The 26,825-nt window shown below is 44.6% G+C and overlaps 1 protein-coding gene across 1 annotated transcript in view; it reads right to left on the bottom strand.

Annotated features, from left to right (window-relative positions):
* SLC9A8 (solute carrier family 9 member A8) overlaps nt 1-26,825 on the bottom strand; it is a 431,266-nt gene that overhangs the window by 24,115 nt on the left and 380,326 nt on the right. The window contains exons 13-14 of the mRNA XM_086932630.1: nt 8,946-9,057; nt 6,744-6,964 (exon numbers count right to left, since the gene is read on the bottom strand). Of these exons, the coding sequence (XP_086788756.1) occupies nt 6,744-6,964; nt 8,946-9,057 (333 nt within the window). The remainder of the gene's footprint in view (nt 1-6,743; nt 6,965-8,945; nt 9,058-26,825) is intronic.

Raw genomic sequence — 26,825 nt, 5'->3', positions numbered from 1 at the left:
TGTAAAATGGGGGCTGAGAAAGAAAGGGAAAGGGGGGTCCCAAAACGTAATTTCACCTGAGCCACATGCCTGAGAGAATTGAGGCGTGTTCCCCGACATCAGCGGGTACCACCAGTGAATCCACCACCTCATAACGACTTAATAGGATCACTGGCTGGTTCTGTATATTTGATATTCTTACACACTCCACACTTTTGTGCACATTGAGCAGCAGCACTTATGAGTAGGTCTTGATGAGAGCCTCTACACTTCTGCATTAGGGTTACTCGGCTCAAACATTTTGACCACATATTGACACTCACTTCAGTATATTTATTCTCTGTGAGTGCCCAGTGGCGCAGGAAGGGGGGTGCGGTGGGTGTAGGTCGCCTCGGGTGTCATCACTAGGGGAGGTGACAAAATGGCAAAAATATGTGTTTTAAACACTTATGTTTGCCTTTTTGTCAAGCCGTAGGTGACAAGAAATTTTCCGCACCGGGTATCACCTGACCTTGCTACGTCACTGCGAGCGCCCAGTTTTTAATGCTGGCCCATGGGTGTGCAAATAACGAGATATTGCATACCCTGCATCTAGTTTTATTTCACTTTCACTTGCTCTGCTGTCCTCACTACCCTGAGCTCATCATTGTGGCATTTAGTATTCCGTTCCTCTACGCTAAAACATCCCAGAGCTCCTCCCTTTCGGTGAGGGGGTTGTAGCCCGAACCATGACTAGGCATGATGGTACGGGGAGAATCCCAATGATGAAGCATGCCACCTCTGGTGGGTGATGGAATTCGTCCTTTTTTTTATTTGGTGTTAATATGACCATAGACGAGCATCATGCACAATGCATACAAACAGAGCAAATATAGGGAGAGAGCCAGGATTTACAGAGGGCTAGTAGGAGTGTCATCTTCGTCCCAAGATCTATGGCTCGAAAAGGTCCCCATTCTAAGAATATACAACAAGTATTGTTATGTGCAATCTGTAACAGCATACCAGTTACCCCCTATGGGGGGGCGTTACAGGGAATTTTGACAGATATAACAAAACAGTAGAACAACAAAAACAAGGGTGCCCTGGTGTCAGAAACAAAATATGGGTTTTGACGGGGTTAGGTGTCTGTTGTCTCCTCGTTGATTTTGGGCGACGAGCACAAGCAGCTGAGAAGCTAGACCCCTAGATAAGGAACAAATTGAGGGCTCTAACCCTTGGCTAGCAGGCCGTAAGTGGAAGGCCTTCAGAAAGGTAGCCCACCAGCGGGCCATGTATATTCAAATTCCTTCCTGGTGTCATCTATAATATCCCCGATACGCTCGAGGGCCAATGCCCTCCACAATCTTGCATGCCACTGAGTCAGTGAGGGTGCCTCTGGTCGCTTTCATGCAGCTGCTAGGGCCATTTTAGCGGTCCCAAGGCACAGCCACATAATAGAGCGATCACTTCGTGTTTGACGCTTTAAAAGGGGGTCTTGTATCCCTAACAAGGTGTGTTCTAGGGTCTGAGGGATTGGGTATCCCAAAATAAGCTTAATTTGAGAGAGGATCTGCTTCCAGAAAGGCTGACTATGTAGGCAGTCCCACCAGATATGTTTAAAACGCCCAGAAGGCCACATCCCCTCCAACATCTGTCTGAGGTATTGGGAAAAATCCTGTGTAATTTCTGAGGGTACAGATAACAGTCGTACACAACCTTGTAGTGCGCTTCTCTCAACTTTTTCCCTTTGGTGGAGTGTCTATTAGGGTATCCCAGAAGCCTCTGTATCTTGGAGTGGTGCGGGGGCCTAGGGACTGAATAAGTGCGTAAAGGAAGGAGATGCACCCCTTAGAGCCAGTTCTAGATTGGGCACATTTTTCAATGGGGAGTAGATCCCTGGTGGCGGCCTGCTGCACCGAGGGCTGCATCACCCAGTGTTTGAGCTGTAAGTAGCGGAAATGTTCCCTACTGGTTAATGTGAACTGCTGCTGGCATTCACTAAATGTGAGGAGCTCTCCTTTACGGAACAGGTGGGAAACCGTGTGGCACCAACCCTCCTTCCAAGCCTCAAAAGCTCCCTTGTGCAGTGCTGGGGGGAAGGCCGCATTGTAATGGACGGGCATGTGTGGGGAGGGGAAAGTGGTCCGCTGTCGTTGTGTAGTAAGCCTGTCCCAGACCTGGAGTGTGGTGGAGGTGGGTGTGCTGATATATGCATTGGTCGGCCTGTCAACTTTGGGCTCCCAGAGCAGGTCCCAGATAGTTCGGCCTGTGAGTTGGCGATCTATGTGAAGCCAATGCTTCTCTGACTCTCGGAGCGACCACTCCGTGATCACCGAAGCTGAGCTGCTCTATACTACCCTTGGAAGTTGGGGAGAGCTAACCCTCCCTCCCGACGGGGGCGCATCAACAGGCGGTAGGGCAGGCGAGCCCTTTTACCCTGCCAGATGAACTTACTCACCATTCTTTTGAGTTCTGTGAAGAGGTCCTCGTCCAAAGGGATGAGGAGACCTTGAAAGAGGTAGAGCAAATGAGGGAGTGCGTTCATTTTAATGGCGTTGATTCTACCCAGCCATGTGATATATGCTGTACTCCAACGGACCATATTTTTCTTTAATTGGCGAAGCAGCGGAGGGAAATTGGCTTTATAAAGGTCGGAGATTCGTGGAGTGAGTCAAACTCCTAAGTATGTGATTTCCTTGGTTACACAAGAGAATGGAGTGGTGCTCCCTATCTGACGCAAGACTTCGGCAGGAAGGGTTAAATTAAGCAGAAAGGACTTGGTCAAATTAGTTTTGAATCCGGACATACACTCAAATTGTGCCAGTTCTTCTTGGCTGGCCGGGAGAGAAATTTGCGGGTTAGTAATCAGGAGGAGCACATCGTCAGCGAATCATGAAACCTTGTGATCGCTTAGACCGAAGCGCATCCCTGAGATTGAAGGGTTCTGCCTGATCTTGTGTGCCAGTGGCTCAATGCACAAAGCAAAGAGAAGGGGGGATAGCGGGCACCCCTGCCTCGTCCCGCGAGCCAGGGGGAACGGGGAAGGTGCCACCCCATTGACTAATACCCGCGAGGTTAGAGAATGGTAATTGGCTCGGATCATCCCAATGAAGGCCTCATAGAAACCAAATCTCTGTAAAACTTGAAACAAAAAGGACCAATCGACCCGGTCAAATGCCTTCTCTGCCTCCAGCGCAAGAAGAGCCATTGGACTATGTTTCCCCTGAGCCTTTTCTATAATATGGATAATGCGTCTCAAGTTATCGTAGGTATATCGGCCCTTAATAAAGCCAGATTGATCCAGGTCAATGAGAGAAGGGAGCACCGATTTGAGGCGGGTGGCTAAAAATGTTGTATAAATCTTGGCGTCCAAATTTAGGAGGGCAATTCGGCGATATGAAGAGAAGGCTGTGGGCTTTTTACCTGGTTTGGGGATCACTGCTACTATCGCCTCTCTCATAGACGGAGTGGTCTCTTGTGTGGAGGCTATGTCATTAAATAAGGTAGTGGTAAAAATGGAGATATTTCGGGGGCAAAGGTACGATAAAAATGAGCCGTATATCCATCGGGCCCCGGGGATTTCCGGAGTTTAAGTGCATCAATCGATTTCTGCACCTCCTCCTGGGTGATAGGTAGGGACAGATCTTCATTGACAGACTTGGGGACCAGGGGGAGATCCGAGGAATCTAGATAAGACTGTTGATCTTGGGGCCTCGGGTCATCTGAGGTATATAGCTTGCGATAGAAGGTTTCAAAAGCTAGTGCCTTCTCTTCTTTCGTCTTGTGGGTGATGCCCGTGACAAAATAAATCTTTTGCCAGGCCTAAACCTTCCTTGTTAATACCTATAAGTCACCCTTAACGTAGACCCTAAAGGCTCATAGGGCAGGAAGCACTTTATTTAGAAAGTAGGACATGTGTACTTAAGTTTCACATGTCCTGGCAGTGAAAGCTCACAAAAACGTGTTTCACTGTAGTAAGGCCTATCTCTCTCATTGACTAATACTGGTTACCTTATTACATTTAATAAGTGCTAACTTTGGTTTTTTCAATAATGAATACGACTGAGTGAATAATAACTCGTACTGTCAGACTCATATTACTCATACTCATTTAATTAATTTGATTGTGTCAGGTATAAAAGACGGACCAATAAGAGAATCTCACCACAACATATAAGGTACCCATAAAACTTATGTAGTTTTGCTCACTGCAAGATAGAGAGAGAAGGAGATAAGAAGTGTGAAACTCATTACACATTAATATTTTATTAATTAATAGGATTGCACCGTGGTCCAAAGCCCTGATGATAATTCCCTAAGAAACCGGGGGATTGGAAACGCATCGGCACGTACACAATTATCTGCGAGGGACTAACATCGAATGGGACTCTAGTGAGGGTGTGGATGCATAAATCATACCCCGGGAGCAAATTGTATTTTTAAAATTGTTGTCCCCGCATTTTGTCTGTCTTAGCGCCAAACAAAATAATAATAAGAGAATAATCTTATCGCTGGCAGACATCATTGATTTATTGACTGGTGTAGTCACATGATATGAGTGCAATGTTTTTCCTTGAATGTTTTTTCTAATGAATTCATGAATATATGTTTTTATAATATTCTTTAAAAAGTTTTGCAATGCATATTACAATGAATGAAATGTGTATTCCTCTTATGCACTTTGAAAGATGAATTGTTGTTACAAATTAAGTTGAATTAACACAATTATTGAAGTACAGTACAAGGACTCATGGCGTTGTATTTGGATTCTGCACAATTAATTAGCAGTACAGAAATTGGTGGCCAGGAATCTCTTGAGCAAAAAATGTATTAAACGTCCTTCCAGGCCCCCTTAATGGACGTAACCCCTATAGTTTAACCCCATAGCTGCTATTAAACATTCCTCCCCAGTGCTGCGCTGTCCATTAGAACTAGTGCTGAATGGACGTTCAATGGTCGTGCGCAGCACTGGGGAGGTAGTACTGCCGTCGGCCAATGCACCGAGGCAGCACTTAAGGGGTTAAACAAACTTTGGATTTGGAGCAGGTTAACAAATAATGTTTACACTCTAATTATAATTTAAAATTCTCTTTAATATTAAAATCGGATTTTATGTTACAATTTTGAAAACACCACTTTTAAAAACACTGGTATTTTTTTGTCGCAACCATCTGTGACATCTGCCAGTGTCCTGGGTCACAAGACTGAAAGTAGCTATTCTGTTGAGCTTTCCTTCCAGACTGTCACAGAAACGGGGGTGAGGCGAGGACTGGATGGGCCATCCTGATAGGTTGACTGGGGAAGGGCTGTACCCAGACCCACTTACACTTTAAAGGGCTTTGTCTTCTGCACACACAAAGGAACATGACATCAGATCTGCCCAGCACTTTGTCACCCAGACAGTTTGAAGCCTTGACAGGGGAAGAACTTTTCAGAACCAAATGTGTAGTTACGACAGGGAGTCTTCTCCCCACATACACAAAAGCTGGCACCCGGTATAAATATTGGACCTCCAGAGCCACTCTTCAGAACACTACTGGGCTTGTGAAAGTTACAGAGAAGGACTGCCCTGATGCCTGGGACAGACTTAAATCTGGAAAGGGAGACTGGGCCTGCTTACCTTCGTCCCAGGCTAACCAGAGTGACTCCCAGGATCATTTGGCTAACCTGTGTGAGCTACAGGGAAACAACAAGCTTCAGAGGCCTCTCTGCAGCTACCCAGCTTATCTGCTGCAATTGGATCTGCCTGAGCCCTGCTGGCCTCTGCTGGAGTGAGCCTCTGATTCACAAAAAGTACCACCCCAGATCATGGACCCTTCAAAGTGTACTTCTGTGCAGGAAAAGGTGAAAATACTGAAGTATGGGCTTCTCGCAACGCCGACTGGCTCTTCGTACACCTGCGACGACTACCTGTGATACTCTCCCTGCTCTGTGCGCCCTCCTCCAATGCGCATAGAAGTCTTTGCACCGGATTTTGAAGGTAACCTTTCAGTGGCGCTAACATGGTCCCTGTATCCAACCCACGCTCCATCACGGTCGGCCTAAACTTGTGACTTTCCCAGGGCTTGTGCAATTAGATGACTAAGTGTAGGGCCTTTTGCTTTTCGGCGTGATTTTTACCTAAACCTTTACAATTGAATATCTGCGGTTATACTGATTGGATTTTTGTCATTCTGGTATTATTGTATTTATTTAAATGTATTCTTGTCTTCAAAATTGTTTGGGATGTATGTTGTGTTTACACTTTACCGTCTTATTTTGCTGCATTAATACTTTACACATTGCCTCTAAGTTAAGCTTGACTGATTTTGTGCCAAGCTACCAGGGAGTTGAGCACAGGTTAATTTAGTGGCTTTTGTGGTTCATCCCGACCAGGATTGTGGTTGTTGCCAGAGCGGGGCTTCCACTCCACCCACGCTCCCTCAACCCATAACCCAATTTCTTAAAGGGCCTCATATTCAGTGGCCTGAAAATGAGCCAGATTTTCCCTACCCCAAGATGTTACTGATAAGTCTGGATCTGAGGACATCGGTGGGTGAAACCTAAGAGATCTGCAGTGTTCCAGCAGTTCTATAAATTCAGGAGGGGAAAGTAAATTCTGTGATGAAAGAATATGGTATATTAAATAATGCAGAAATATTGAGTTGCTGCTAAACACTCCACAGGATCACTATATTTCCTTCATCCACCAGACAACTCTGCCTTTGGAAAGGTACAATTATACAATTTTTACTATAGCAATGTTCACCATGTATAGATAAGAAAATGAAGCCATAAATACAAACCATTTTTTCAGTTTTGCTGAGGTTAATATCCTTCTTGCTTCGCCGACGAGCTTTGGAATCTTCAATATCAATCAATCGTATCAGGGGCATTGTCCCTCCTCCCAAAAGCAATATGGTGAACAGCACAATGATTATTGTGGTTGTCCCGATGAGCTGTCGTTTTTCTATTGGCTCCAAACCCAAATGGAGGCTCAAGGCATATGGAATAGCTCCACGCAAACCTAATGAGAACCAAGTTTATTGATGTCAGGAAGAGCAAAGTACCAACAATACCGAAGCATGACAAAGAGAATACTGACAGTATCATCACTTCCAAATGCACTTCATTTGAAGGGAATAATTTGACAGATTAATGAAGATGATTAGCTGCTTGCACTCAGTGACAAACCTACCTTTCTTCACTACTGTCAAGTTTCAACTGAGATGAGCCCCAAGAGCCAAGCGAGATTAGACACAAATACGTGTGCCTTTACCGACATGAGCATGATATTAGCTAGATAAGCATGTATATCCATGACTTTACATTTATTTGGGACCATACCTAAAGCACATTGAATAGACAAATGCCAAGTGTCCCCACAGGTGCCAAGTCATTAGTGACAACCAAAAGGAGTACTAAAACTTTAGCCACCAAAACTTTACCTTTTAGAGTCTTACAGTGTGCTTTTCGTTAGACGTATGGGCCATTAGTGTGAAAATGCAAAAAGTTGTTGGGGTAAAAGTTGGGAGCAGGTATGACATGGGACATTAGTGGCTATGAATGTCAATATATTTCTGAAAAACACTGCTCTACAGAAAACAAAAAGACACGTCTAATATTCCGGAAAGGTAACAAATTGATCAGTTTAGTAAAATATGGGTTAGATAAGCACAGGACGTTGGTTATGACATCTGATGCAAAGTTCTGTGATGTGATTTTCATCATGACCAGGAACCAAAGGATGTTTTCTGTACTCTTGAGAAATCCAATAAGTAATCTAAAAATTACCCTTATCTAATTATAGTTACACATACAGAGGAACAAAGAACATCATACCTAAAGCATGGCAAGCTCCCTTCTTGAACTCGAGCCACACAGACAGTCCTTTCCCAACATTCCCTCTAACATCATACTCACAAAGCTTCAAAGGTTAGACATAGAACACATGATATCTCCCTCCTGAAGGGACCAAACTTAAGAAAACACACATGATAACATGTCACTGTGTTGCATGCACACATATAAAATGGACAACACTCTACAATCCTATATACACCACAAACAGCAGATGGGAACCAAAACTCATGATGACTGGGAACATACATCACACTGATTGAGAACACAGGGCAATTTAATCCACACTACAGATGAACCAGTCAGAAAAGAGTGACCCACAAAAAATACACCGAGGTAAATAGATCCCTCACCAGAGTATTGTGCAACCTATTAGCAGGCACAAGAATGAATGTGAATCTAGCCACCCAAAGCTAAGACACAGAGGATTAGAGACACAGAGTATAAAAAAAGGAACTCAAACCCATCTCACACACAAAAACCTCCCATGTGCTCAACTCAACTTTTGCACGGTATTGTTACATCCCGGTGTAGAACAGTGATAAGCAGTCAAATCCAGATGGCACATGGATCTGTGATGCAGACCTCCTTTTCTGCCACAGTGTGGCATAACCAACATTTCTTCATACCTGCAAAGCTGAACAGGATATATAGATACCCTCTCAGAAGAACAAATACAACACTTTGTAGTATTCCTGCGCTGTGATTATTTCTCTATGTTACCATGTCCTAGTTGCTCAGCCTGTGTGTCTGTGTTCTGTATGGAATGTTGGTGAATGGACCAAGAGTGGAATGCCTGTGTGACTGGATGAGTGATGACAGTTGGTGGATGGGGCTGAGCAGCTAGCAGGCTGCTCCTGGTGAAGCTGTTGATGAGGACTTACTGAGGATTTATACTACCTGTTTATTTACCTGAATAAACATACCTGCATTACATCTTACAAGGGTGGTCTTGATTACTACACACTTATCATTCCAATTGACAAACACCAGTTAGATCATCACATACAAGGAGACACACATGTTAATATTATTTTCAGGAAAGAGGCATATACAAAAAAAGAGTGTTTGAACTGGTCTATTAAACAAACACAACATATTCCTTTTACAAGTAAATATTGTATACAAGTGTATTTTGCTTTACTTACCACTAAACCACATGATGAACATCATTTTTGGATTTATTTTATGATCACGGAAAAAGTTTATGAGGAATGAAAGTGGAAAAATGTTCACTGCTCTGCCCAAAAGAACCAGTACCTGAAACAGCAAAATATTTAAATGTTTACCCAAACAGAAAAAACACACTGCATTTCTGTATTTCACATTACTTAAGATGGAATTCCTCCTTCCAAAAAATTAATCTAATTCGTTTTGGTTGGCTAAACTAGGAAAAACAAAACCTAACAATAGATAGTATTTGATAACGTAAACTGAAATAATTTTTACTTAATAAACAAATTAAGAAACTCTTTGACCATGCAAAAGTGGCAAGGTTACAGTTGTTGACTTCCTTAAAAGACCTATGTCTAAAAATGAGCCATCAAAACCACCATAACTGGTAAAATATCAAGAGGATTTAGGGACAGATTCATAAAATTAACTGAAAACTAGATATACAAATAGTGTAATCTGTGCTCACCAATTGCAGACACTGATTCCTTGAAACACTCTGCAAAGTTTTGCGAAGACAGATTACAACTACCACAAAGGGAAAACCACCCTATTTGAGTTGACTTCCAGGTGTGGGAACACGGGCAGTGCTTGAAATGGAAAAATACAAGTGCTGGTACCCCGTACCAGAGTACCTGCTTCTTTCTGAAAAGTGTTGGTACTCTCCAATTAAAAGTATTACGTCACTCTTGAGAAGTGCAGGTACTCTCCTTTTCCCCCCAAAAAGTGTTGGTACCCAGTACAGGCCCATTTAAAGCACTGAACACAGGTAATCCGAGTGAATGTCAGGGAATGGCCATACTGAAAATATTGTGAAGATCCAGAAAGCTGTAACCTTATAAGTATTCCCAAACAATTGCAATTCATTTGCCACTTAAACCGCACTTCTAGACGCAGACCAAAATGTAGGTTTAAGTAGAGTACTTTGTGGTGAATTATACCATTTTACATCATATGAATGCGGAAGGTGCCTATTCGAAAAGACAACATATGCAGGGATAGATTTACCTCACTGTTTCTTTGAGAGACTTTGTCACAAGACAAAGAGGCAATACAATATATGGAATATCTCTTTAATCTAATCCCGCCACCAGCAGTAAAAGATGAAGACAGAAAGATAATATATCTTCACTGGCAGTATGAAACAACTGCCCCCAGAGCAACTACCCTCTCCTATTGCTGACTCAGGTCCTCCCTTGATCTCCTTTCCTGGTCTCTACTACTTTCCTCGAGGTTCCTCTTCCAAGCCGTCTCAATAATCTGATTATCTGGTCTCTCCTCCTTTCAATTATCTATTATCTGTTCTCTTCTTCTCCTTTTCCTTTCTGCCCTTATCATTCAGATTATGCTTTCCCTGGTGCCTAATGTGGGTTTTTGCGGTTCCATCGTTATCATTAAGCACTTACCTGTTAAACTCTGATAAAGCGCCCCCCTTTTCAATCAGACCTTCTTCAACATTTTTTTTTAACTTTTTCTACTGTGAGCAGTCGAGAGCTCCTTCAGGTGCTGCTCTAACTTCGATTGCATGATTTAAAATGAGCGCTGCTTTCTTGTGTCCCCAGCCTTCCTCCCTGCCCCAATGCTTACCAGGCACCTTCAGACACACTAGAGACAACATTATCTATTCTTCAACGACCCCTGTTTGAGATGCTGATAGCTCTTCCCTCAGCATCCGTTCAGCCACAATGTCATTTTGATCCTTGACATGGCAGCCATTTTAGCTGCCAGTCTCCTTGGCAGCCAGCCAGTCTTGCTCACTGGATGGCGATCAGGAACTGATGTGCTCGCCTAATTGGCTTAAAATAAAACAATAACTGGCAAAGCCAATAGGTCTCGCCTATGCAAGAGCTATTGCCATTGTGGTTTATCCATGTTAAACACAATGAAGTCTGTAGAACAACTCTCCTACCCGTCCCTCAGGTTTCCTCCAGTCCATGGTTAACATACCTGTTTCGTATGTGTTAAGGCATTATAAAATATTTAATATTGGTTAGATGCCTTTATATATTTTTTAAATATTGTAGAGCTTCTCAGTACCTTGCTCTATATTACGCTCCTTCTTGTGCATGTTTCCTTAGCAAAGGGTTTGGCGCAAGATCCTCCCCGTCTACAGATGCCTCAAGAGCATCTCGCCTGGGTTCTGTTTGTTGCCTGAACAAAGCCGGGTTCTTCCCGAGTTTAACTGCTTCCTGCACCTTTTATCAGAGTAAGGCAGCAGCCCCCACAGTACAGGTCTGTGACCTTCTAATACATATGTTTCATTACCTCTTACTGCTGCTGCTAGGAACAGAACAAAGAGATACTGCATCTTATACATTAAATGAAAGCTTGCACTTTCTTTTCAGTGAAGCTAGAAAAATACCCATTGTCTATCCTTCAGAAAATGTACACGCATAAGGTGAGGGAAAATGGATGTGCACCTAAGATTCTAGGAAACTTTGTCCAATTCCAAGGAATGCGACTGAGAAGGCACAGACAAGAAGGAAGGCTGCAAAAATCACAGGTCTACACCTACGACTGACTGGTATTCTTTGTATTTGTTCAACCAGTCATTAGTTTGGTCACTTTGATATATTGTTCAAGGATTTAAACTTCTGAATCGGCAGCCAATTATGTCCATGACCTAAGTAAAATGTTTTAATTCAAACCTGGAAATAGTGCACAGGCTCACACCATCCCATGCATAGGGTGGTGCTCATACCATGCAGTACTGTAACCACAACTTATGTATTTCTGCTGGGGTATAGGTACACTAAATAATCTACCTGAAGAGCAGGTGGGTCTGCAAATGCCCACACCCACCACAGCAAGGTCCGCACGGCACCGGACGCCACGCAGCCAGCGCTGTAATGTCTTATCCTACTTTCAATGTCATCATGGAAGAAGAGCCTCGGACTCTGCCTGATCCTCAGAGTGCTTATGTCATCTGATTCACAATTCCTTATCTAGGTACATACGCTTTGCTGGTGTTTGTTATTTAGCCAAGCTACATGCAAAGTAGATAATGTTTACGAGTGTCTTCCAACACACTTAATTTAGTTTTTTTGGTCACTTTAAAGAAACTTTTTCCCAGACTACTCACAACCAGTTTTGTTAAAGAAGGCTAGCGGGGGATTTTGTATCTCATGTCAAACTAGAAAAACCAATAGAAGGACTGCTTATACGATGTTTACTTACTCATGACATTCTCCCTTTCCACTCTCAACATCATTTGATGACAATAAAGAAAAGAAAATGTGTCTGCCACAAATGTACTTACATCTATGCCAATCCACCGGCCCCCACATGATCATTATTTCAAACCTATTGTCACACACTAGTCTTTTTCGTCAGCTCTTTGTAGGATAGTACCGTTGTAGATTTTATATTGTGCTGATAATTGCTTTGTCATCCTCATTTATTTATTTTTCAAATACAACTCTATGTTAGCCTTTAAACTTGAATTCTTGTTAGCAGTGCAATAAGTCAGTGGAAGCATTTTCCTAAAATCTTATGCCTACTGTCCAGACTTGGGTCAGCTAGTTATTGAGGTGATTGTTCGTCCTACGGAGTCTATAAAGTCCTAATTAAGGGCCCCAGAAAATGGTTTGCTAAATTCCAAACTGTGCGACAGGGCTGCCAATCGGCTTTTGCGGATAAACTATACAGGGAAAGCAGTTTAAAGTGAAAAGGTGATAAACCTGCGAGCTCACCTGTAGTAAAAGGATCCCTCATAACTCCAATGCCACTGTGAAGAGCTTTAAACTACACAAAATACAGGCATGTGCACATCTTAACTTTGATATTATAAATCTTTTACCAAAAATGGTAATGGTAAGACATGTTATTGTCTTCGGCTTGGTTTTATTTTTCATTCTGTCCGTCTGTGGTGCCTGTAATAATATTCATACTATGGGTGTGGGTGCTCAAATGAGCTCCCTGCATCCATGACTGTCTTAGAATGGTTTCATCGGGTATGTCCGTTGCCATGGTGTGCCTGGCTAGGCCAGATAAGAGAGCTAGTGTGTGTCCTTGCTCAAGATGGGGCTTCACATTACCTTCAACTTTTCAATCTACTACTACAAGTCTTATCTTTTTTATCTAACACAGAACCGACAGAGGATCTGCAGTCTCCAGTGTGTTTGCACAGCATGTGGCTTCTCATGTGGATTTCAACACACTCCACTTCTATTCTAGTAGGCATCACCCACAGCAGTAATGGATCTTGTTTGTTATCCTGGCTCATGTCATGTTGCACTGTGCTTTTTACACTTCACTTGTATACCTGTATTTTTCGCACTTTAAACTCTACATCCCCCTTTCTATGTATTTGTTTGTACAAATATAAAGACTCTGTGAAGGAAGTGTGGCTCACTGGTTAGAGGAGGCAGACCTGGAAGCAGAGGTCAGCCCGGGACCAGGGTTCAATTCCCGGCTCGGCTGGGTCTTGAGTCCTAAAATGTCCATGGACTCGACAATTCTCGCTCCGGTGCCTACTCGATTCATGGGTTCACACTCTGCGACTCTGGGCAATAGCTTGCTTAATCTCCACAACGGCCCCTCGCGGCGGGATGCCTGGCTTTCACCTTGCGGATACCCTGCCGGGGTTATCTCACAGGGGAATACCAGGACGGGTTCCCTAAGCAAGCGCTTAGAAACCGCTCGGTGATTTGCGCTATATAAATTCCTGTACATTTACATTTACATTTTACATCTTTCGAAGTGTAGAGTGAAAAGACACATTTAGAATGCAAGGCAGGGTGCCTCGGTTTGGCCTAGTGAAAGAAATGTATGAGCGCCTGCAAACAGCAATCCGAATACTTTAACAAATACAACGCAATGGGTCTCCCCTCCCCCTGGCAGCTCTGCAGCTCTCTTGGAAGTGTTAGATGAAATCATAAAAGTGTAATTAGGGAGCATGGAGCCAAAGAGCTGCAGAATAAACACAGCCATGATATCATGTCTTCTGAAACGGGGGAGGCTGACTCAGCTTTAGAAACTGCGTTCCTGCTGGAGATAATGTGGCTCGCAGTGAACATCTGCGAAGCTCTTTATTTGTCGTGGTTTGTTGGGAGTAATTAAGCCTATAGAACGTGAACCGCTCTGCGGCATCATTAGAAACTTCTTCTCAGAGTTTGTTTGGAAATGAGGACTGCTTTCAGGACCATACGTAGACAACAGACATCTACAGAAAGATGGCACACATCCCCTTCAATCAACGCTATTTAAATGGAAATCAAGACAGAGAAAACAAATACAGCATTTGTTTTCTCTTTTCTGATGCTTCTGTACAACACAAAAACTCTGTTCTATTCAATTTTTAACGTTCTATTCAGTTTTCACATGGAGATTATGGCATCATTGGTTTGGTTAGTTTTCGAAACAACCTTATTCTGATCAAACAGAGATGGCTGCTGAACAGAGAATACTGAATTTCAAAGAGCTTCCAATTTAAAAGTAAGGCTTTTCCAAAGCTTTAATTGTGAGCCACGCAAACACCTCTCACTAAACTTCAACACGAGTCCCAGGTCCAAGCTTAAACTACAAGGCGACGCAGAATTTTCACCAGAGATGAACAAGTGTGCTATATAAATAAACAAATAAAAACCAGCCAAATGTCAAACCTCAAAGTTCATTCACAGTAGCCACCATTAGACACGCCCTAGCGAAATAGAGGACATTTAGAGAAACATATTCGAGTCTACATGAAGGGATGTGATTATTCATCATACTGTTTATCATGCATAAAGTGGATAGGTTCTTCAATTAAAATGTCAATTTTACTGATAAAAGGACCTTTAGCCAAGCCCAAACAATTATCTAGGTCCAGAGTTTCAATTCTTGCCTTTTTAGGGGCCAAGACACATAGATATGGATTGTTAAAAATGTGGGGTCTCTAGTTGGCAAAAGTTAAGAGGGATACACTACTGAAATAACCCCTGCTAACACACTTTGTAGCTTGGCATGAGCAGTCAGGCTTCTCTCAGAGACTGCGTGTAAAGCATTTGCACATAACCAACAGTAATGCAGTGAAAACACTACCAAAGGACACCAAACCAGTTTTACAAAAATAACCAATATTGATCTGTGCAAACAAGACCAAAACGATAAAAAGGCAACATACAGTAATCCAAAATATGCATTTTGGAAAAATAACTCTAAAATGAAGTTCCTGAAGCCGGTAGCTCCGTCCGGGGCTACTGCAGTGCTGAAAACAACAGAATCCAACCGACTGAGTCGCTGCGGACCGGCATCAGTGTCAGCAGACTTGTAAACATTACCTTTGGTTCCAGCTGACGCTTCGGTGAGGGCTGGTCATGGCAACCGTTGCAGTTGTGATGTGAAGCGTAGCGGTGCAGGCAATGGCTCGGTGACAGTCCTCCAGCAGTGTCAGTGAGTCCAGGGCTACACCATCACCGTTTTTTAGCTCACTGCACCATCCCAGCTCAGAACCTGGCTACATGCAAATTAGTCTGTTCCTGTCCCAGTGCATGATGGGAACAGGGCAAACCAAACTACCAAGCCAATTCTTATACTGGGAAGGAAACAAGCTTCCGGGGACCGGTTTCTGGCATTTCAGCCGTCGTCGGCCCGGCTTACTTGAATCCTGATGGTGCAGTGAGCAAGGGACTCATGTCTGAGTATACCCTGCCACACCTATAGTGGCCAAAAACGATGCAGAAAAGGGAGTGGTGATGAACAGAGTGTCTGAATTAAGCAGACCACTCTTACCCAGTCCAAAGATCAGGGCTTGATCCATCACCGTTTTTTAGCTCACTGCACCATCTACATTCTGAGTTCAGGCACACTAAATTCCAATTCTCAATCTTGTCTAAAAGGGAAGATATACTGGTAAAATTATACAGAGTATTCCCCATTCTATCCTAGAGGACAGATAGCCTTTCAACAGTGAAAAACGACTTACATTGTAGTTTACCATCAGGATATGTCACACACACTAGGACATGTCCTACCTTTCAGATACAATGCGCTCTGCCCATAGGAGTAGCTTGGGTCGACCTCAGGGGTGACTCACGTGTAATAAGAAGGAAGGTTAGGGCTTGGCAAGTGGGTGGACTTGCCAAGTCGACATGGCAATAAAAACTGTGCGCAGTGGCAGGTCTGAGAACCCTTTGTAAGGCTCCTCATGTAGGAGGCACAATCTGTGCTGCAGGCCCACTAGCAGCATCCGATTTACAGGCCTTGGCACTCTCAGTGCACTTTACTAGAGACTTACCAGTGAATTAAATATGCCAATCATGGAAACACCAATCCATAATCCAATTTACAAAAGGAGCACTTGCACTTTACCACTAAAAAGCAGTGAGAAAGTGAGTGTGCAGAGCCACGAAATCAGAAAAACAGAGTCAAAACCAGAAGGTCAGAAAGCAAAAAGACTGGGGAAACACAGCAAAAGATGCTAGGCCTAACAAGGATTCCGCCTTCTGTAGAATGATTGAGATAGTATCTCTGTTGTGAACTAAGGCAGTGACATCTGGGGTTACAAAGAGGCCACAGAGATACAAGTAGTTGAAAACTAATTTATGAGACGCTTACTCTTGGTACCTCAATCTTTGTCCTTTTATTTTGCATGAAGAACTAGGGCTAGGTTACATCTCCGATTTGTTAACATTAGAACCCTTGCTCAGATGGACCTCAGTATGGCTAAATACAGAGCTGTGACTGAAGCAGGCCATAATGAAGGAGTGTATGAAACTTGAGAGGGCCGGTTAATATCTCTTAGCTTAGCTATAACAAATCCTCATTTGCGGAATTGGGTCACCCTGATTTATACTGGTTGCCAGAAAGGACTGTCAGTGGGGACATATTATGAGTCAATTGACAATTCATATCAGCAGTACAGCAAGTAAAGAGAGAAAGGATGGAGATGAGTAAAGGATCTGTGAGAGCATATGCTACTTTGAAGTCATGCATGCCTATTGAACCTTATCTTATAGTGTTTAACCCTATCCATGCTGATGACGGAACCGCTCCGTCATCAGCCGCGGTGGCGCTGTGCAGATGACGGAGCGGTTTCGTCATGGCCCGGCCACCGCGCTTGCGCGGCGCTGATTTTGCACCTGCGCGGCGCGTTCTATTGAGCGGGCGGGGCCATGACGGAACCGCTCCGTCATGAGCACAGCTCAACCGCGGCTGGTGACGGAGCGGTTCAGTCACCAGCATGCGCCCGCCGCGCAGCCCCCACGCCCCTTAGCGCTGCGGCAGAATAGCCACCGCAGCGATGTGGTTAAACATTCTCTTTATCCCTTCCTACTAACAAGATTCAATTTAAATCTATTGCACTGCAGAGCCTCGGGCTGGAATTAAGTTGTAAATCGTGGGCCGTTTAGTTGTGATCTCTTTTTAGGTTTCGACTGGGGAACGGAGCGTAAGCTCCGCCCCCAGAGAAATATCTAGTCTTCAGTAAGGGACTCTTGGAATACGCCCTCTGTTTCATTGGCTAGCTCCATAAATGGAGGCTAGCCATTGGAACAGAGAGGCGTCCGTCATGGCCGGACCAGATTCAGGGGCGTTCCCGAGAATTTTTGGCTTTTGGCTACGTCAGCCAAAAGCCGGGAACGCCCCCGAATCTGGTCCGACCGGGCCGTGCTTGCTGCTGTCCTGCCTTCCTCCGTGTCCCTCCTCCCGCCGTCCCCCCTCCCCTCGCTGTCCTGTGCACGTTTCCCGCCTCCCTCCCGCCGTCCGTGTCCTCTCCCGCCGTTCGTGTCCTCTCCCGCCCCCCTCGTCCTCTCCCGCCCCCCTCCCGCCGTTCGTGTTCAGGTGAGAGGCCACTCAGGGGAGTTTACAAGACGTGATTGTGTTTATGTTAGAGACGGCGCTTCTCCTGAGGGTTCGGGTAGGAGGAGCCATGGGTGAGGGTGTGTCCCGGCTTTGGTGCCTCTGGGCGTCTTTCCGAAGGGACGGGGAGCGCGATGTTATGCACTTGCGCGGGCATTCTGTTTATTTGTATAAGTAACATTGTATAGTGTCACAGGGCTCCCGACTATATTGCCCACCTCCAGAGGCCGCGGCGCAGTGTGAGTAACTGACCGTCAGTACACATTTACTGTCTGTCCTTGTTTTCATTACGAGGTTTATCTGATGCCAGGCTATCAGGGAACTGTACTTTGAAAGCTTTATTCGGGCCTACGTTATCAGTGTGTTTAATTAACATTATTTCCAGGTGGTGCCTGTCTGTCATTTCCACAGTGGGGGCTTCAGGAGCTGGGCTGGTTGGTGAGTTTTACTAACTCGACTGGAGCTCGGTTATCACGATGAGTTCAGTGTAGTACTAGAATGTGCTTTGCTTAAACCTAAACGCCTGTCGTTGTCGCCGGGGCCTTGGGTAGGGAGGTGGAATCTGTTGTAAAATAGTTAGTCTGGCATGTGGCTGACGTCACTGACCCCGCCGCCCCATCTCTTTTAAGCGCCGAAGGCAGTGAACTCTGCTATGAAAGCGCTACATATATACAGAGACGACTTGTAAGCCCATGACCTCTGACCCCTTGTTTTCTCTTACCTCGCAGGGACCGGGAACGACAACGAGTTGACACGGTAAGTTTGGCACTCATGCCCCTACCAGAAATGGACAAGTTGTGGCGGGTTATTGAGCGGAGAGAGGTGAAAGGGGGGAGGGGGGTGGGAGTTACTGGGAAGGCGCCATGGAATAGATGATGCGTCACTGCGAATGCTTGTGGCAGTGACGGTGCCAGGGCAGGGCCAGGCCTCCAGTTTGGGTGATGGAAGCCTCATAAAGCGGGCTCTTCTAGCGGTCAGCAGCAGCACAGCGTCTTTTGGAGCTACAGTCCAGTGACGTAGGTATGAATGGGCGGTCGCTGGGGGAGGCAACGGGGGGCTCTTGCCTCACCCCCTCCCACCCCTGGATCGCCACTCCGTCCCGTGCTGACCCAGTGACAATGTGGTATTATCAGGTATGTGAAGTCTTCTGAACTCTGTGTGTCACACCTCTGACCTCTGAACTCTTTGCACTGAACCTATGCATGGCCTGATGGCTCAGCAGGTTCCCAAATCACATGTCTAAGATTTGCATCAAGTTTGCGGGACTTGTGGTGTCTCTACAGGTTTCTGTGCAGACAGGCGATGTTGCTGCTACACCAGCGTTATTTCTGGAGACTGGATTGCATTGCTGGCGCCGCATGTTTACCTCTGGCCGCTTGTTGCCTTTTGCCGCACATCGAAACTGACGAACCTCAGCTCTGAGATTTGTGTATTAATAAATGTTTTGTACGGTGCACGCGATGGGTGTATGTTTGACTGTATCCCACTTTTAAAAAAACAAAAACACCTCTTGCTGTGCCTCTGTCTCCTGACCCCCCCCCCGAGCCCCTGCCTCCAGCAGCGCTTCACTTTGCCAAGTTTTTTATTTACAATTTGCCCTTCAGACTCCTCACATCACATGTCCCATTTCCTTGATTTCCAAGTGAAACATTAGGTGAGAGGGCTCTTTGGCAATGACGTGGTAAAATAGTCATAATTTTGTTGCAATTGATTGCTAACTGTATCCAAGGCGACAATGCCCTTTCACCCCCACACCCGGCCCGCATTATCATGTTTAGAGTAGGTGGGGGAGGGGCTCTCAGTGGGTGGAGGACAGGGTCGGCAGGGGTCAAGGGATGCGCATGAGGGGTTAATAAGGTGGCCGGTGCGGGTCCTGTTTCTTCCTGCGGCTTTGATAAGCTGAAATTAGAAGCATGTATGCCATGCATAGCAATCAGCCTAGATATGGGAAGCATACACACATTGTATAACTGTCTGCCTATTTTAGCTAAGCCTAAGATGCAGCATTTTTGTACGTTTGAGTATACATTTGTTCAGGGGTGCGCATTATTTGCAACCGTGCACAATGGATGTTGTCTGCAGCAATGTCCGTGAGCGGCACATCATGGCTATAGTACATGGTATCCTTTTTGATGCTTCAAACATGTATTATTAAATCAGACTGTATGAGCTACTTAACAAGTAGGACATGAGGTCAGTGGGTAGAGTGGGGACAGAAGGGATTACAGGATAAGTGATGACACACAATAGTGTAAACTGTGACATAATTCTAAACATTGCCGTTCAACAAGCTAAGCAGTTTACTCCTTTAATGTTCTACTACCACGCCATTCCTAAGACAGTCCTAGGAGAATCAGAAAAATAATATATTACCCTTGCAATCAGAACCATCCGCACATATCGGGTGTGAGAAACCGTAACATTTATCAAATCATTTGTTGGGTACACAATGGAATCTACCCATTGCTTTCACCAGATGTCTAGTCTGTTTTGTGACCTTCTCACAGCCCCTTCACTACAGTGATTTGATGCATTTAGTTCCGAAGCGTGCAACTATTTTTTGGTGGTATTGTGTGGTTTGGTGAAAGCTGATTGTGCTTGGAGAGGTTTTTCTTCAGTAAGAGGTGTGCAATACTGACACCCAGGCATGAGGAAGAAGTGAGGATTAATCTATTAAAATATGTTGGAACGGAGGTCTAGGTTATGTTCCCAGAAGAGAAGCCCGTATCAATTTTTGTGCCATTTTTTTGAAGCCTCATTGTCTATTTCTTCATGTGAGTTTTGCTTTATTTAGGATCAGAAGGTGTCTTGGGGTACTTTGTTGCCTTCTACCTGGCACAGCATGTTGTATAGTATCACCAAAGGGCACTGTGGATGCCAGTAAGTCCGAAAGGAAACACCAATTGACTTTGCCAATGCTTGTCACACTTTCATCTGGGTATCCAGGTGTAAGTTTAGAAATGCATGGGCCGAAGTGAAAGTGCAAAAACCTGCCCCCATATTTCCTAAAGTTGTGGAGCAAGAAACCTTCGAATGGGAGTGTATTTTCTTTATGAAGAAAAGAATGATGTAACTTTTCACAAATAATTAGTGTATGCAGTTCTTAATAAGATGTGTTAATCTACTCAGGCCAGTACACACCTAGATACGTGTAATGCCTCATCATTGAGTTTTTGTTCTTCAACGGGCACCTTCAATGGGGGCTCTTTACCGGCTATCTTTTCATAAGCTGTTTGTGAAGTTTAGGTATGTGTGTCTAGGTGTGGATTGGTGTAGTATGTGTAGGGGTGTGAGTGTGATGTTAAAAATAGGACATGGGATACTCCCCAGAGGGAGTGCAGAGTGACTGCATAGTGCTAGGGAGTGCAGAGTGACTGCAGAGTGCTAGGGAGTGCAGAGTGACTGCAGAGTGCTAGGGAGTGCAGGGTGACTGCAGAGTGCTAGGGAGTGCTAAGGAGTGCAGAGTGACTGCAGAGTGACTGCAGAGTGCTAATGAGTGCTAGGGAGTGTAGAGTGACTGCAGAGTGACTGCAGAGTGCTAGGGAGTGCAGAGTGACTAGGGAGTGTAGAGTGACTGCAGAGTGCTAGGGAGTGCTAGGGAGTGCAGAGTGACTGCAGAGTGTTAGGTAGTGCTAGGGAGTGCAGAGTGACTGCAGAGTGTTAGGGATTGCAGAGTGACTGCAGAGTGCTAGGGAGTGCAGAGTGACTGCAGAGTGCTAGGGAGTGATAGGGACTGCAGAGTGACTGCAGAGTGCTAGGGAGTGCAGAGTGACTGCAGAGTGCTAGGGAGTGCAGAGTGACTGCAGAGTGCTAGGGAGTGCAGAGTGACTGCAGAGTGCTAGGGACTGCAGAATGACTGCAGAGTGCTAGGGAGTGCAGAGTGACTGCGGAGTGCTAGGGAGTGCAGAGTGACTAGGGAGTGCTAGGGAGTGCAGAGTGACTAGGGAGTGCTAGGGAGTGCAGAGTGACTAGGGAGTGCAGAGTGACTAGGGAGCGCAGAGTGACTAGGGAGTGCAGAGTGACTAGGGAGTGCAGAGTGACTAGGGAGCGCTAGGGAGTGCAGAGTGGCTAGGGAGTGCAGAGTGACTAGGGAGTGCTAGGGAGTGCAGAGTGACTAGGGAGTGCTATGGAGTGCTAGGGACTGCAGAGTTACTGCAGAGATTAAGCTAATGGCAATGTAAATGACAATGCCATTTATTTATCTGTTTTCAAAACCAACACAAATACAAATTTTGTCATTTACAATGCCAATAGCTCTAACTTTTCCAAAGGCGAAACCATTGCATTGTAAATGCTTGTTAGACTAAGATGCCATGCAGGGTTTTGTGAACACTATAGATTTCTTCGGAAACAGTATCTTATACCTCTGCTGAGAGGGCAGCAATGTACTCAAGCTAGACCTGCTGCCCAATGAAGTCTTGTGTTAATGTTGCCAATTTCTTAGACGGTGCGGTAAGACTCAGACAGAAATTAGAATTATAGCCACAATGAAATTAGAGAATTATTTGTGACAAATGGAGACTGACTTATAGAATTAGAAAAGATTTAAGTACATTTTTATCATTATCTATTTGAGTATATTTATGATGGAAGCACTATCATGAATCATGGACGGTATTATGTTACTATGGAATGACAAATATTGTACTATTTTACTCTGTAAATAATTTTCTTTTAAATGGGTGTATCCTTTATGGTTTTAAGTAACCGAAAAAAGAATTTTGATGATGATGATGATTGAGATAGGTGATCAAAAAATGTGGAATCCTCATATTATGTCCAGCTACTGATAGAATATAGATCTACCGCTTGCCTGATCGCAGAGCCTACAATCCCTCATGATTACCAGACTGCCCCTGATGCTTATGGCACAGTGCAGACAATGCTGGGAGGTTTAAAGATACTGTTCCAAACAATGAGACCTATGGGCAGCCTTCTAGGAATGCCTGTCACTTGAGCAGAAGAACAAAACATATTTGGAAGGCCTACAATACCAGACTAGATAGGCTCTGCTGGAACATCCAGAACATATGGCATGACTTGCATCTCCATGACCATTCTTTTCTCAAATTCTCAGTCATCTCACCACACTGAAACACACATCTCATAATTGTGGAGAAAGGATCGAAACGTTGGAGGTCATAGTCTGTTGATAGCAAGCAGAAAAACAAGCATTGGAAATGCAATAGGTCTCGCAGCATTAGAGTTAGTGCTTTTAGAATTGTTTATGGGTTTTTTTGTAAATCTTTAGCATTTTTGTTTCCTGTAGCCAATGCTAAAGAATTAAAAAAAAAAGCCATAAACATTTCTAAAAGCTCTAACTCAAATGCTCCGAGACCTATTGCACTGTGTGAGGGTGAGGGGTTGAGGGTGAGTGAGGGTGAGTGAGGGTGAGGGTGGGTGAGGGTGAGTGAGGGTGAGTGAGGGGTTGAGGGTGAGTGAGGGTGAGGGGTTGAGGGTGAGTGAGAGTGAGAGTGAGTGAGGGTGGGTGAGAGTGAGGGTGAGTGAGGGTGAGGGTGAGTGAGGGTGAGTGAGGGTGAGGGTGAGTGCGGGTGAGTGAGGGTGAGGGTGAGTGAGGGTGAGTGAGGGTGAGGGTGAGTGAGGGTGAGGGTGAGTGAGGGTGAGTGTGAGTGAGGGTGAGTGAGGGTGAGGGTGAGTGAGGGTGAGGGTGAGTGAGGGTGAGGGGTTGATGTTGAGGGTGAGGGGTTGAGGGTGAGTGAGGATGAGTGAGGGGTTGAGGGTGAGTGAGGAGGAGTGAGAGTGCAAGAAAGTTGCAGTTTGGCTTTGAAACGGATCTGAGAGGTGTCTGCGTGATAAATGAATGATGCATAGGAATGGACAGAATGGGAATGTGTTTCGAGGACGTGCTCGGGGTGTGCATACTGGAAGCAGGGTGATGGATTCGAGGCTATGAGCGAGGGTGATGCCGAGCTCACCTCAAGGAGAGGGTGAGGGGCCAGGGCAGAAAGTAGGTGCAACAGAAGGAGCTGTGTAGCAAGAAACGCTGAGGAACGTGACACTGGTACTGCATAATGTGAAGTGTATTCCCCGCAGTGCTCAACGTTCACGGGATTTAATAAACCAAAATACACTGTCAGCAACAGCAGGGACTGGTTATTTGATGTTCCGACAAACATCGGTCTAGTCTGTGCTTAACCGCGATCAGCCGCCAGGGGGTAATGCAAGAAAATCTATCTGCAGGTTTGCTTTTCACTCCGTAAAACATGTTTATTGGAGCAAGTCCAGTGCTGTGCCTACCTGAAAGTCTTTTGTAATCTCTTTTAGATGTTCTAATGTGGCAAGTGCGGATATACACGAGGTGTTGTATTCCTGCTGATGCCACACTGTTAACTGGAGCGAGAGCTAGCTCCTAGGATCCTTATAACGAATAATTGGGGAATGGCTGAGGGAGAGGATGAAGCGTGGGTGCTTCTGCAGGAATAGCTCACAGCGATGCGTCATGTAACTGTCCAAAAAGTTGGAGAAAGGAACGTTTCAGGTGAGGATGGCCCTGCAAAAAGTCTGCAAAGTTATTGTTTGTGACGTCAGGGGGGAAGTGGGGATTTAAAAAAAAAATGCGACACGGCGGGCAGGGGAGGGGGCGGAGCGGGTAAAATAAACAAACAAGACGGAGGGAAGAGAGGGGAGGGGGGAGGAGAAATGCGACACGGCGGGAAGGGGAGGGGGCGGAGCGGGTAAAATAAACAAACAAGACGGAGGGAAGAGAGGGGAGGGGGGAGGAGAAATGCGACACGGCGGGAAGGGGAGGGGGCGGAGCGGGTAAAACAAGACGGACGTGCACGCGCTTTTAAGCTCAATGCGCATGCGCATTGAGCTTAAAAGTCACGGGCACTGCAAGGAATCGCCACGATTCCTTGCAGTGGATAAAGAGTGGATAAGCCCCCATAGTCTCGCTTGCTCGATGCGCATGCGCATCGACAGGCGAGACCTAATAAGCATGTTAGGTGGTCTACATTTGGCAGTGGAGGATGGGCAACTGATTTGCACGGTAGAGGGAAAGGGGAGGTTTCAGACACGAATGTGACAATTAACCAGATACATTTCAATTCCCATGGTGGAAGGCGAAAGAGTAAGAGGAATCACCATTTTACTGTAGTCACTAAAATACATCGATATTATTATTTTCCATCGCTTCAGGTTTGTAAATTATATGTAGGGACAAAATGCTGATAAACATTTAAGTTTGAAGGGACAAGGGTTTTGGTTAAGTGGGTGAGAAAATCGCAGGCACGAATATGCAGGAACTAGGATGCACTTATTGTGGATGTAGGAACGGAGAATGAAGTAAGTTGTGGTTCTCCGTGTGCTGGAATTGCCTTCCTATTGTCAAATTGCGCACCTACAATTCCAAAACTTATTTCTGGATCAGTTTCTAAGTTGCCATGTACCAACAGACATGTTTTATTTATTTTCCAACTTGTCGGTAATACTGCTGACTATTTGAAAGGGCATAAATAAGTGTACAATAAAATTACCCGTACTGTATATTTGTGTCTCCTACTCAGAACTTTCTATGATATTCCAGGTCTGATAACGGGCTCAGGCCATCATTGTTGAGTGATGTTGTTAAGTTCGCAGTCAGCTAAGCATATGAGATCTAGCCAGTGGCTAAATTGTCAGCTGTAGGTTAAGGATAGCTTAGGCCCTACTATGGCTTTCCAAATTATCCAAATATGTGCTTATGGCACAATCACTTTAACTCCCCTTACCTAAGCTCCAGCACCAACCAGCAACGGGAGTGTTTATAATATACGTAATAGCTTTTACTACCAAGTACTGGACCGCCATCATAATACAACTACAGGATCTCCTCTCAAATATCAGGAGTCTAACTTCTAGATGTGCTCTCATCTGAGTCCCTCAACACGAACTGTTAAAAGGTCTCCAAATTTCAGCCCATCTGCGGTATTAGTTGTGATGGGCTTCTTTCAGCCAGTCTAACCACTAATATGACTTTACTCTGATCAAAAATGTCACAGTGCTGGAGAGATCCAGAAATCTTTTTGAAGCATTTGCTCTTCTGGACATACATTAAATTGAGTTTGAGATTGATCAAGAACTGAAGGAGTTTCATGATAAATAAACGATAGGAGATATTTAAATATTATTCAATATAAGCATTAGGAATCATTAACGTGGTTATATTCATAACAAAATCATCTGAATAAATAAAATAAAAAAGGTCTGCATGCTATTACAGACTGAGATATTCTGGCTATCATAGGCGGGATTGGGTATTATCACAAGCCTTGGCTTTGTTTAAGCGAATTGCATTATCTAGAATGAAGTCAGCTTAACTTGAATAAAAGTGAGTCTAGCCAATAGCACCCGATGTGAGTAGTTAGGAAAATGAGTTGTGACACTCGAACATTTCTAAAGTTGGGGCATGCAATAAAATAAATTCCTAATCCACATTAATGAGCAAAACTGTAGCTAATTTACAGGGACAAATAAAAATAAAAACGTGAATAGTACTAGTGCTACCCTGAGAATATTATTAATACTGGGGCTGGCACATAGGGTGACATCAAAAAGGGGAATCAACCTTTGCTGGAGGTACCGAATGCCTAGGGATGCCAAAATGATTGTGTGGTTTCAGGAACTTAGCAAATGTAGTGGTTAATAAGTCAGAGAGACACTCAGCGGTACCCAAAACCGAGTTCTTCAGAGTATTACACATTAAATATGCTTCGGTTTGTACATTAATAAAAGTGCCTTTGGACATTCTCAGCAGCTGATTTACTATTATTAACACTCATCCTATATTTTATCAGCAAGTGAATGGGTATTGGCATTATGCTGCGTTAGTTAGCACTTCATCAGCAGCTGAATCATTGCAAAATTTAAATAAAACAAAATATGAACAGCGTGGGGATTCAGTGGTCTAAGGCCTCATCAGGATGCTGTAGATTATACGTGGTTACCAGTGAGTGTCACATTCTAGGATTAATTACTGAGACGCTGTCGGAACCGAGAATCGTAATTTAGGACAGGACTCCCATAGAAGGTGAGATGCATGACTGGTGCAAGCAAATTTGATAATCCACAGGTGGATC

The sequence above is a fragment of the Lissotriton vulgaris genome, chromosome 7 (assembly GCF_964263255.1).
Source record: "Lissotriton vulgaris chromosome 7, aLisVul1.2, whole genome shotgun sequence".
NCBI lineage: Eukaryota > Metazoa > Chordata > Amphibia > Caudata > Salamandridae > Lissotriton > Lissotriton vulgaris.
The sequence above is the reverse complement of the archived record's forward strand: the minus strand, read 5'-3'. Positions and strand labels throughout refer to the sequence as shown.